At 36.3% G+C, this 13,569-nt stretch overlaps 1 protein-coding gene across 1 annotated transcript in view; it reads right to left on the bottom strand.

The window, feature by feature from the left end:
• Positions 1–1,625: 1,625 nt before the first annotated feature.
• Positions 1,626–13,569, bottom strand: part of LOC116293548 (ubiquitin carboxyl-terminal hydrolase 48) — a 28,596-nt gene continuing 16,652 nt past the window's right edge. The window contains exons 24-34 of the mRNA XM_089029836.1: positions 12,640–12,762; positions 11,876–11,943; positions 11,012–11,125; positions 10,713–10,837; positions 10,048–10,184; positions 9,160–9,201; positions 7,712–7,767; positions 6,224–6,296; positions 4,485–4,610; positions 3,611–3,686; positions 1,626–1,892 (exon numbers count right to left, since the gene is read on the bottom strand). Of these exons, the coding sequence (XP_088885962.1) occupies positions 1,870–1,892; positions 3,611–3,686; positions 4,485–4,610; positions 6,224–6,296; positions 7,712–7,767; positions 9,160–9,201; positions 10,048–10,184; positions 10,713–10,837; positions 11,012–11,125; positions 11,876–11,943; positions 12,640–12,762 (963 nt within the window). The 3' untranslated portion in view covers positions 1,626–1,869. The remainder of the gene's footprint in view (positions 1,893–3,610; positions 3,687–4,484; positions 4,611–6,223; positions 6,297–7,711; positions 7,768–9,159; positions 9,202–10,047; positions 10,185–10,712; positions 10,838–11,011; positions 11,126–11,875; positions 11,944–12,639; positions 12,763–13,569) is intronic.

Below are 13,569 nucleotides of genomic sequence, written 5' to 3' on the forward strand. Positions count from 1 at the left end.
ACAATCACTGTGGTCAAGTGGTGGAGATGAATTCGTATAAGCTAAAAATATTACTATTCGATTCAAGCAAAAAAAAAAAAAAAAACGTAAAAAATCATAATAAGGATATAGAGTTGGTTTTGTGATGTTAAGATTTCAAAGGTACACATTCAATATTAAGTTCCTAAGTGCCATGTTTATTTTCCTGTTAAAGAGAAGTAGCTTTTATATCGAGGAAATCGGCGTGTTATTTACGATTCTAACGGCTTGCAATCTGCTAGTTTAGCAAGAGGAATAGTTTGAACAGGAAATAGTAGAGAGGATTCGGAAATGATTGTCAAAGTAGTGCATATGAAAACTAAAGTTAGCTAATAGCACAAGCTATAACAACACCTGCTTGGAGATTGAATAATTTCATGCGAATCAAACTTACTGGGGATTTTCAGAACTGAGAATTTGCTAATATTGCTGCAATAAATGCAAAGATTAGCTAGTCTTAAATTCATTTTGTATCTATTTTTTGAATTTTCAATTTTTTTCATTTTTCCTTTTATTTTGTGAATACAAATCTTCAAAAACTCGCTTTTTTCTGTTTCTATCCAGTTATATGTTAGAACAATTGATTTATGTTTATATCGATATCAAATCTTATATCAAAATCGATTCTAATTTTTTCCCTTTCGTCTGTGAAAAAAGCGGGCCAAAACAACAAACGCGGTCTGTTGAGATTTTTATTTTTCGTTTGCTAAGTGTAAATTTATCTGTCAAGCCCACTCGCAAAACCTAATTTTTGTTGAGCAATTAAGTTAGATGCAAGTAAAATATTTGATTTTGAGCAACGGGTTAATAAATATTTGGTCAACTTTTTGATTTATATTGAGTTGGATCAATTATATGAATCGACGTTGTATTTAAGATAACAATTCAATATTAAAAAATAAAGAAAATCTTCAGAGGAAACGCTGAACTGAAAAAAAAAAGATAAACGGTTTCATTGTATATTTTGCCATTTTTCGAGGCTTTGATAGTGATGTGAAGTGCAGGAGAAACCTTTGTTATGCAAGGAAAGCCTTTATAGTGTAAGTGAAACTTATGTAGTGTAAGGCAAGCCTGTATAGTGCAAGAAACCTGTGGATGCTGTGCAAAGAAAGTCTGTGTAGTGTAGGAGAAACCTTTTTAGTGTAAGACGAAAATATATTGCGTAAGGGAAGCATGTATAGTGCAGGAGAAACCTATGTAGTGTGAAGGGAAGCCTGTATAGTGCAAGAAACCTGTGGATGCGTTGTAAGGAAAGTCTGTATAGTATTGGAGAAACATGTAGTGTAAGAAAAACCATATAGCGTAAGGGAAGCATGTAGAGTGTGAGGGAAACCTATGTTGTGTAAGAAAACCTATATAGCAAAGGCAAAACCAATACGGTGCAAGGGAAGCCTTTTTAGTGCAAGAAAAACATATTTAGCATAAAGGAAGCCTGCATAGTGTAGGAGAAACTACGTAGTGTAAGAAAAGCTATATAGTGTAAGGGAAGCATGTATAGCGCAGGAGAAACTAACGTAATATATTTTTTACAGCAAAATTATTCCGAAAGCCCTTTCGCTCCAAAATATTTTTTCGTACAAAAAAAAAACAAAAACAACAAAAACAAGTTATACCATCCAAATTATCTTGCTTTTAATACAATTTCACTTTTTTATACAGATATACATTCTAGTAACTATACATTGACAAATTCTCTCAATTGCACTAGAACAAATCATGTACTCTAGTTAAAATGTTCCAGTGTTTCTGTGGCAGGTTTGCAGCCCGTTTCGTCTATATTTTGGGCAGATCTGATATACTGTTGAATCTTGCGTAATAGTAATAAATATAAGCTATATGGTGACCTTGGATTCAGTGACCTAGAAGCACAGTTCCTTCAGGGGAGAAAGGTAAAATAAATAAAAGGTTTTTCAAAAAAAAAAACAACAAAAAACCCAGGCTTAAAGTGCCTATACCCTTCTGACAATATTCACAGTAGTGATTCTACATGGGGTAAGATGTGGAATAACCCCAAAATATTTCATAGTTTGAGTGCGGCTTCTTGAAGTTATAAAGGTTTTTCCATGCCATATGCTAATGTTGTGACGTATGAGAAGTAATCATTTAACATACAAAACCTTACTGACACAGATAAATTAAATTTGAAATACGTCATTGTTTTTCCCATTGCTCTTATAGAAATTATTGCAAGTTAGTTTTCACATAGAAGCTGGTGTTTCGAATTACAAGGAACAACAAATAACTATAAATGCCTCCTCATACGTCATCGCATTAGCATATGGCATAGAAAAACCTTCATAACTTCAAGAAGCTGCACTCAAACTATGAATTTTTTTCAGGTTATTCGACATCTTACCCCATGTAGAATCAATACTGTAAATATTGTCAGAAGGGTGATAGGCACTTTAATGAATACTACAGAGTTAAAGTGCCTATGACCCCTAACTCAATGTTTTCACCATTGATTCTACGTGAAATTAAAAGTTAAATAGTAGAAATATATACATATGATTTGAGTGATGCATCTTGAAGATATCAAGGTTTATACTTCCAGTATGCTAATGAGTGTGGTGTCATAGGAGGCATTTGGGTTTATTTGTCATCATTTTTAGATCAAAACACTGATTACAATGAGGAAACAAATTGGCAATAACCTTTCTATAAACCCTGAGTAAGATAATTATGTTTTATACAGGTTTACTACCCCAGTAAATTTTCGTATATTTAATAATGCCTACTATGACATCACACTCATTAGCATACTGGAAGTATAAACCTTGATATCTCCAAGATGCATCACTCAAATCATATAAAAATATTTTACTATTTAACTTTTAACTTCATGTAGAATCAATGGTGAAAACATTGAGTTAGGGGTCATAGGCACTTTAATTGCGCAATTTAATTTTTGGGAAGAAAAAGAAGTAGAAAGTAATTTTGAATTTATACAAAAACGAGAGTTATATTGGCTGCAACATATATAATAACATATATAATTATAGGAAAAATAAGTTAGTTTACCATGGCCTTTATAAGATAGTTTCACTATGCAAAGTAAAGAAAAGTATTCGATATTTTTGCAAAAAGAGATGTGTTTAGGTTAAACATATGTTGGTTTAACCTGGTTTTGGCTTCTAAAAGACTCTCGTTACGATTTACCGCGATGCCTCGAGCTGATATTCACTATATATGCAAAGTAAAAAGGGTATTCTGTATTTCTACAAAATAGAGACGGACTGGCTACAATAGGTTAAACAGCATAATTTACCACGACGACTCGAGCTGTAATTGCTCTATTTCATAATGACGTCACATCAAAATAAACTATTAATTGTTTTAAACGCTAGCGATCATGGTCGCTGGAGGGGGAGGCAAGAACAACTAAATATTACGCTAAATATCTAGAAAGAAGAGAATTAAGCTTAAATTTAGCCTAAGTTTCTATCATTTTAGCCGATGTAAACAAACTGTGGCGTCATTATGAAATAGAGGAATTCACTGTGCAGTATTCAATATTCGTAAATTCAACGTCATAACAGGTGTCCCAGCATTTCTGTGGGTGTTTATATATTATCTTAGTCTAATTTCGTACCTTGAAATCCCTTTTCTGGAGCAGTAGATGCCGCTAAGAGAGTTTCAGGATGTCCACCACCTTGTGGTTGATCCAACTACGAAATATTCAAAATATTATGCGTTGGTGAAAATTCGTCTACTCGGATTTAACAATAACAATGAAAGCTCAAGGTCTGGCTCAGTGTCTCAATGATTTACTACTATCAAAATATTATAATATACGTTTAGCATGACAATTTAGTCTCCCTTTCAATTGGGAAATGGAAATAGGAAATGGAGAAATGAAAATTGAAAGGGAAATGGAGAAGAAGAGAATAACGGGGTCCCTACCATTAAGGAAAAAACAACCACAACAACAAAAAGGAAAAAAAAAATTTTTTTATTCCAATTGGAGAATTACGATAAATGAGGAAATAAACTTTTCCCGCTCTTTTTGGTTCTTCCGGTAGACGCGTGTACCATTTGTAGGAAGTAATCTACTTTTCCCGCTCTTTTTGGTTCTTCCGGTAGACGCGTATACCATTTGTAGGAAGTAATCTACTTTTCCCGCTCTTTTTGGTTCTTCCGGTATAGACGCGTGTACCATTTGTCGGAAGTCAAAATTTTCCCCTTTTGAGTTCTTGCCATTAGCAAACGAATTTGCAACCGGATAAATTGTTTTAAATGGTAAACACCCACGAATTTGGAATGAAATAACAAAGCAAAAACCAACCAAGATCATCAGCTTATGTTAAAAGTCTCACACCTTTTCTTTCCCGTAAATGCATTGTAAAACCATACCAAATTAAATATCTCTGGGATTACAGACTAGAGCCATGAATCATTCCTACCCTATGAAATTTATGCCCCCCCCCCCCCCCCCCCACTGGAATGGTTGTGCTAGTTGTTCTTACCTTAAGCATTAACAAACATCCAGGTCGAACTCCCAATCGACTGAGAGTCGCAGCGTCATCAGTCAGGGGGGTGCTCTTCAGACTGAGATGTTGGTCCATTGGCATTACTGAAAACGACTTCATCAGCTACAACACAACGAATCATTAAATGGGGTCTTTCTAATTGTCAAGGAAAATCGTCTGAAATTTTATTTGGGTTAAAACTTTACTGGAATAGTTTGAAAGGTTCTAATAAACACTTGGTAAAGTTTTTTCTAGATATCCCGATGATAAGTATTATATTAAGCGAATCTTAAAAGGAGTCAGTGAAATCATCTACCCAACACTAAACATCGCTTCTCGTGAAGAGCTCTACTGTATTAAATGTATTATTTAATGCAAACGACACTCGACTTACATGATGAATTTTAAGGAGAGAAAGAAAAATAGAAAGGAAAAATGGTGAAAGCCAATTATTATTACAATTATTATTTAATCCCAATTTATCATTCATTATGTTATTATTTTGTCCAATTTCAAGTTTGAGGAGTTCCAAAAAATTACTTTTTACTATCTTAGAACAAACTCAACTCAAATATGTGGTTCTGTCGAGAATCGAACCCGCGTTCAAGGGTTGAGCTACACATCGGTGAGACAGCGCCGTAGCAGCGTAAATCTTAACTAAACTAAATACTCTGCTTGTTTAAAGTCCATTAACGAAAGATGAAGTCGGCAGACAATAAAGATGATATATATCAAGAAAAAACGCGAAAACATGAATACAAAAAAAGGGAATACAAAAATACAGCGGAAAAGCTAAGAAAAGACATCAAACGATTGCATTACGGTGTAACCTTTCAGTCTAGCAAGTGTAGACTGTATGACTTGGGACTGTTCGTTTTTTTACGAGCAGGAGGGGAGGGAGAGGATGTATGATCCGTTCCCAACATGATTTTATTTACGTGGCCCCTATTAAAACGGTATCATTTTTAAAATAAATTTTCTATTTAGCTAATTCTTTTCGGGGTGGCCCTTAAAGTCCACTAAAACATTAGCTTTTTTACATAGAAAGTCTCAGTATGGAACTGAGATATGGTTTTAATATGTCTTTTAGACTTGAATATAGAGTTTCGCGCGCTGTGATTGGTCGAGCAGCCAGCGATTATATGACGATATTCACTGGTCGTAAAATCAGCAAAGTGGAAGTAATAATATTTTTTTCTTTTAATCCTGAATTGTGTATTTTCTCTGATATTTCATTCTAATTTCACACTAAAACAATTATTGACCTCAGGCTCGGTGATTATGAATTTTCACCAATCAATAAAGCTAGAGTTTTAGCAGGACCAATATGAAAAGGACTGTATTTAGTGCCGATGGCTTCCTGCTTATGATATAACCGAAGCCATCGGCGAATAATACAGTTATTATGTATGCATGCAGATGAGAAGTAAATGAGACAACAAGTATTGTATCTACCCGATAGCATCTCTTGTATGATTCTTAAAACAAAAGATTACGTCATTGCGGGCTCAACTGTAATAATAGCTATTGTTATATAGCTACGAAATTTTCCGATATAACGAACACCCTCATTGGTTGAAAGATGACCACGTGACACTAGCTAAATCTAAATGTATCCCGATCGTGGGTCGGGAAATAAGTTGCACGTGACTATAATCGTGAAAATAAACAAGTGCACGTAATCAGAACGTGAAAATCAACTGTAATAACAGCTATTGTTAAATAGTATCATTTACCTCTAGTTTAATATCCCTGAGCGTCTGATTGGAATTGACGGTAAGGTTGATCTCACCACGCTGTTTACGATGTCTGGAGAAAAAATTTGTAACAGTGAGAATAATTAAGATAATGCTAGATTTTCATAGAGAACTGATGAGTCCACTCTACCCCAATTTGGAGGCATAACACTAACGTACTAATAAATCACTCATGATTGTAAGCTGCACGGCTGCTAATAGCGCCTTAATATGCAGCCCGTAAAGTCCTCCACTGCAATGTAAAGCGCATTGAGACAATGTGATAATGCGCTATATAAGAACCCCATTATTTTTTATTTTATTTTCTACAACCAGTTTTATAAACATTAAATTATACGGTCGGTTATTCGTCTAAAATCAATTTTCAAATATTAATATTCAGAGTAATATTAATGATGATGATGATGATGATGGTAATGATGATAATAATGGTGTCGATGATGATGATGGTGATGATGATAATGATAGTAAGTAAAATTATGTGAATAAGTTAGGCAATGCTAGAGTTTTATAACCATTAAACTCTCTGGCCGGTTTTTTTGTTTATGATACTCTAGTTTCGAGTTCTCTTTGCTCAGTCTTAGTCTTGTTTGTGCTTTATAATATTCAGCTATTCAACCAAAACTCGTGGCATTTTTATCAACTCGTATTGTACCGTAGTACGCACATTGCTTACTATACAATGGACCTTAATTAAAAAAACCGAACACATTCGTACACAATCGAGGCTAAGACTGAACAAAGGCGAACTCGAAATGGGAGCATTAAATATCAAATATGAATATTGAATAGCACCAATAATAATGTGAATAAGTATGAGAATGATTTTCTGTGCAGTATATTATATTATCATATAATTATCCATAAAATACCTATATTTCTCCTTTTCGAAAAACTGATATTTTCACATGTGAAAATAGCATGTTATTTTCACATGTGAAAATATCGTTACCATGTGTATTTAAGCTATTAGTTTATAAATAAAAACTTTTTTTGATAATAAAAAGCTTGTTAAGTTGATTTTATGGATAATTATATGATAAACAGAATATTACATGGGCGCGCGGAGATACGAAATTTATCTTCTCGTGTTGAAAATCTCTCACTTCTGTGCTGCGCTCACTCGTGAGCGATCTTTTTAACACTCGAAGATAATTTTCGTATCTCCGCGCGCCCATGTAATATCTCCTATGTATTATTAGAGTGAATAGACCTTTTCTCAAGGTTGCGTGCGCATCCAAATTTAAGGAAATTCAGGGCCACAATACCAGAACAGGAGCTTTATAATGAGAATTATCATATATTTCTATTAGAATTTTTCAATGAAAATTTATCAAATCGATTATTCTCCTCTTTAAATATAAAACTGTCTTCTCAATTTTACTGAATTTGCGTTTTTCAGTTTTGTGGTCCGTTAAGTTGGATGCGCACGCAACCTTGAGAAAACGGTCTACAGTTAAAAAGTACCTTGAACTACGTCTCTTGGAGTTTTCAGAACTACTTTTCTGCTTGTTGTCTGAGGACTAAAAAAGACACAGCACATTGTTCTCGAGTAAATCATTGTTAGCTGGGGCGTAATATTTTACCCATTTCAGACCACGTGCCATTCGCTAGTATATTATTTCTTTGTTAACGGTTGCAATGAGAAGACGCATGAATACAATGAGTATAACTCGAACGAAGAATCTTATTCTCAACGGAAGGACACCTGATCTGAAATCCGAAAACAATGTCCAAGCTAAAGAGGTCTTGATCATACACTTTGGTTTAATAGACTTAAGTAAAATGTCACAGAGTGTTTGACCCCTAGATAGAAAAAAATCACTATGTAATTCTTTTAATCGGCACTATCATGAGCAAATCGATCATCGTCATCACCATTTTATCATCACTGGCATTATCACCTCCACCACCATCATTTTCACTATCATCATAATCACCATCACCAACATCACCACCATCATCTTCATTACTATTATCATCATCATCACCATCATCATTTTTAATATCATCATCACCATCATCACCATCATCATCATTACTATCATCATCATCATCATCATTTTTAATATCATCATCACCATCATCATCACCATCATTACCATCATCAGCTTTACTATCATCATCTTCATCATCATCAACGCCATCTTCACCATCATCATCGCCATTATCACCTTTACTATCATCATCATCATCATTATAACTATCATCATCATCATCACCATCATTACCTTTACTATCATCATCTTCATCATCATCAACGCCATCTTCACCATCATCATCGCCATTATCACCTTTACTATCATCATCATCATCATTATAACTATCATCATCATCATCACCATCATTACCTTTACTATCATCATCTTCATCATCATCAACGCCATCTTCACCATCATCATCGCCATTATCACCTTTACTATCATCATCATCATTATAACTATCATCATCATCATCATCACCATCATTACCATCATCACCTTTACTATCATCATCTTCATCATCAACGCCATCATCACCATTATCATCGCCATCATCACCTTTACTATCATCATCATCATCATTATAACTATCATCATCATCATCATCATTTTTACTATCATCATCATCATTTTTACTATCATCATCATCATCACCGTCATCATCACCATCATTACCATCATCGTCAACATCATCATCTTTACTATCATCATCATCACCATTATCACTTAAATGTCAAACAGACTAAGGCATTTTTCACAAATCCCAGAACAAGAGTACGCCCTGCACAGGAAAATTTGGGACTTAATACACCTATGATAGGATCTCGAATTCTGAATCTTGCACTCGTAAGAGAATGCCTTCCTCTTATCAGTGTATAAAGAGTTAGTAAGAAGGGATATTAACGATAGAAAGCGAATACTGTTAACACTTACGCTATAATCAGGATCTTGTGGAGAGTCAGGATCCGTTACCTCCTGAAATACAGTTAAAACAGACACATGGCTCAGAGGAAAGTCACTAGTGTGCGCGTAAATATCTTTTCCGTTAAATATCTTGTCCTTAAAACTTTCCTGGAACAGTGAATCATCCTGTATAAACCATCAGTGTCTTACCCAGGATTTATACAAAGATTATTGCATTTTTTTCTCATAGTAATCAGTGCTTCAATTTACAAATGATGACAAATAAACTCAAAAGACATCACACTCATTAACATATTGGAAGTATAAACCTTGATTTCAGCAGCACTCAAATCATAGAAAACTACTTTACCATTCAACTATTCATTTCGTGCAGAAGCAATACTGAAAATATCGAGGTAAAGGGGTGAGTGTTTTTTAAAGTATTTTGGAATTTATACAAAAAGAGATGTATCGTTGGTTTAGCCAACAATAATTTTATAAGACTCTGGTTATAATTTACTGCGATGACGCGGGCTGCAATTCACTGGGGACTTTAAGATTTGCAAAATCTACGACGGCGATGTCTACCGGAAGTGTAAATAACTTTGGGGTTTCGCGCCTTCAAAGTCTGTCTTCCCTGTGGATGAGTTGACTTCACTGACAATGTTTTAAATGAAATCTCCTTTGAACAGAACCCCATAGAGAGATTATTTACATTTCCGGTTGACGTCGCCGTCGAAGATTTTGCAAATCTTAAAGTCCCTACTATCGGGTTCCACGGAGACGGAGAGGTGTGGGCAGGGCTATAGCCTCCCCCCCCCCCCCCCCTTTCCTCCTCTAAATTTTCATTTTTCCTATACTAGTCTCTTTGATGAAGCAATATCATCATTATTTACATTGTTTTCCTGCTTAACTTACCTCATCGAAGCGTCTTTGTATTTCATTGGGGTCGTGTTCATCAGTGATTTTACGCACGAATATCGTTGCGTGACGATAGTTTTCAAACGAGCGGGCTTTCTCGAGCATGCGTGACGCGTGACAGTCTTCACAGATTTCTAAAATGTATAAGCAGTTTTGGATCGTTAGTGTGAGGATTCATAGTTGTTGCCATAACAATTTCTTTAGATTGACAACCATATATATATCGTATATAAACTTTTGGCCCAATGAAACATATTCACAACCAAGAGGCTTCTATGGAGGCTGGTTTCACGTGACTGTTCAGGTAATAGTGAAGTGTAAAATTAATACTGAGGGGGTGGGAGTCAAATAATCATCCGGCTCTGCCAGAGAGGGGTGGGGCTATGCATGGTCCCGACTCAGTAGTTGCAGTTTTCAAAGTGGAAATAAAAATCTTGTCCCACAAAGAACAAATTTGCCTGTTTCCAAGAATACTACAACTATTAGAAAGAATTTTTCTTGTATTTCCATGGTAAATTACTGAAAAACGTAAACAAATTACAACCAATAGTTTTCACGATCAGAGTTCAGACTCCAAGATATTTTGGCAACATTTTTGAGCTGTTAGGGCATAGCAATGGTAACTACGAGGAGTCAGAACCATTAGCGCGAAGGAACATTACCTGGAGAGGTTATGAAGCTAGGTTTTTCTTTATCCTCGGTCGTTTCCTTAGTAACGGTGATTATTTCATCGTAAGGGTACTTGGTGGAGATCAAATCCCATTCGTTTTTGAATAAATAACTGAATCTGGAAAATAAGAAAAATGTGTTGTAAGCACATGGTTTCTATACTGTCTTGTTCCTGAAGACCTCAAAAGGTGTTTACAGGCTTTTATAAAATTACTGTTGCTTTGTGACTGATTGGAGTGCGTGCTGTATGATAGCACCCCGCACGAGGGCACACTCTCTGCTAAAAACTTACACTTCTCGAGCACCATCTTCGTCCCTGAGTTCAGGGTTGAACATGAATCGTTGGTGAGGGCATAACAGATCCTCGTTACTGATGGAGTCTGGTCGAGGACATTTGAAACAGTTTCTGAAAGAAAAGGACAAGGTTATTCATAATTACAGGAATGAAAATGCAAGGGTGAGGAAGGAAGGAAAGAAGGAGGAAGGAAGCAAGGGAGGGAGAAAGGGAGGGAGAAAGGGAGGGAGGGAGGGAGGGAGGGAGGAAGGAAGGAAGCAAGGAAGGAAGCAAGCAAGCAAGCAAGCAAGCAAGCAAGCAAGCAAGCAAGCAAGCAAGCAAGCAAGCAAGCAAGCAAGCAAGCAAGCTAGCAAGCAAGCAAGCAAGCAAGCAAGCAAGCAAGCAAGCAAGCAAGCAAGCAAGCAAGCAAGCAAGCAAGCAAGCAAGCAAGCAAGCAAGCAAGCAAGCAAGCAAGCAAGCAAGCAAGCAAGCAAGCAAGCAAGCTAGCAAGCAAGCAAGCAAGCAAGCAAGCAAGCAAGCAAGCAAGCAAGCAAGCAAGCAAGCAAGCAAGCAAGCAAGCAAGCAAGCAAGCAAGCAAGCAAGCAAGCAAGCAAGCAAGCAAGCAAGCAAGCAAGCAAGCAAGCAAGCAAGCAAGGAAGGAAGCAAGGAAGCAAGGTGGAAGCAAGCAAGCAAGCAATCAAGCAAGCAAGCAATCAAGCAAGCAAGCAAGGAAAGAAGGAAGGAAGAAAGGAAGAAAGGAAGAAAGGAAGAAAGGAAGGAAGAAAGAAAGGGAGGGAGAAGGGGATAATGAAAATGAGTAAAGGGAAAAATTACACACGAATTCATACATCTTCTAGGAGTCATGCAGGTTGAATAGCGTACCGTAGGAACGACCGCCATCGGTCTAGAAATGAGTTACTAACAGCGTACACACATAATTTACTGTGCTCCTGTAAAATAATGCAAACAAATTGTAAAAAAAGTGAAACATAGCAACTATATTTAAAGGTCACACTTGTCAGTTTTTCTAGGAAACGCTTAGCGTTATCCGCTAAGCTGAGTTCGTTGAGCATTGGACTTGAGCTCATGCAGGAGGTCATAGTTTGATCATGATCAAACTTTTTTCATCCTTGTGCTTGAGCTTGCGTTTCGCAGTGTTTGTATGGAGTATTAGGGTAGCATGGGTGGCGTTCGCGGCTAACGATTCGTCTTTCACCGCTGTGAGTCCAACGGGTCGGGTCGTTGGTTCGAGCTCTGCGGTCGCCACATATGAATTGAGTTTGTTTGAAGTGTGGTTCTCTCCTATGCTACGAGGGTTTTCTCCGGGTTCTCCGGTTTCCTCCCTCCGTAAAAATCAACGATTGAGTTGAGCGTTGTGTGCATAGAATATTGAATGTAGTGGTAGTGCGTGTGAGCGAAAAGTGTCCCCAATTAGTGCGAAAGCGCTAGAACGACTAGTCACTTAAATAATAGTGATTAATTTTTTTTTTTTTAATTATTTCATTATATTCGCGCCTGTGTTTATGCTTATGTTGTGTAAATAGTGTGGAAAACCAGGCTGTCCTCTGCGCTGGTGATTAGCGATGACAAGTTTTTTTTAAGTTCAGGAAGAGAAGTTTCACATCTAATTTGATGGTGTGGCTTACCTCGTCATTGTTATGAAGATCAGGCCTGTGCTTGTTATAATACAAGTTACTGAGAGCTACCCTTTCTTCGGTGGCTCGAGCTTTGTTCAATTCTTGGATTTTACGCTCGTCTTCGCTTTCTACCTGTAAAATGTGGAATGTAGTATTCAAAAGTATGTACGTATGAAGAGATAACTAGCTAAAAACTAGTGTGAGCTGCTAATGAAACAGTAATGATAAAATGGTAAATTATACACCGTGAAAAGATGAAAAAAGTTACTGACGTTTCAGACGCTAGTCCTTCGTCGGAGTAAAAGAGAAATATGTACGTATGAAGAGATAACTAGCTAAAAACTAGTGTGAGCTGCTAATGAAACAGTAATAATAAAATGGTAAATTATACACCGTGAAAAGATCAAAAAACTTACTGACGTTTCAGACGCTAGTCCTTCGTCGGAGTAAAAGAGAAATATGTACGTATGAAGTAAGACTAAGTATAGATCAAAGTACTTCATTGAAACGAGTGAAAAACGTCTTTGCATGCTCTGAATCCGTATGCAAATTAGTCAAAACATATGTAAATTAGACTTTCAAACATGCACGATAAATTGGACTTCACAAAATGCCAAAACTTAGTGTCCATGCTTGAAACTTAAGGCTAATTCTTTCGTATTGTGTTTGTTAATACAGTATCTTGGTCTGACAAAAGTATACTCTCGAACTTTTTTGTATACTTGGAGAAAACAAACATTTATTTTCTCACTCAAACTCTTCAAAATTCTTAGAAAACGTTCTGAAGTGCACGCATGCGCAAACGTTTTTCTTACACTTACGTTAGTTTTACAAGGAGGATATGAATAAGAACGGTGCTGAACAGAGGCGAGATAATTCCCGCAAGGATACTGTAGGGATAATATATTAGCCTCAATCTCTGGGGTAGAATTTGTTAGG

The sequence above is a fragment of the Actinia tenebrosa genome, unplaced genomic scaffold (genome assembly GCF_029948245.1).
Source record: "Actinia tenebrosa isolate PJP-AT-01 unplaced genomic scaffold, QUT_ActTen_1.0 PGA_scaffold14__42_contigs__length_11649687, whole genome shotgun sequence".
NCBI lineage: Eukaryota > Metazoa > Cnidaria > Anthozoa > Actiniaria > Actiniidae > Actinia > Actinia tenebrosa.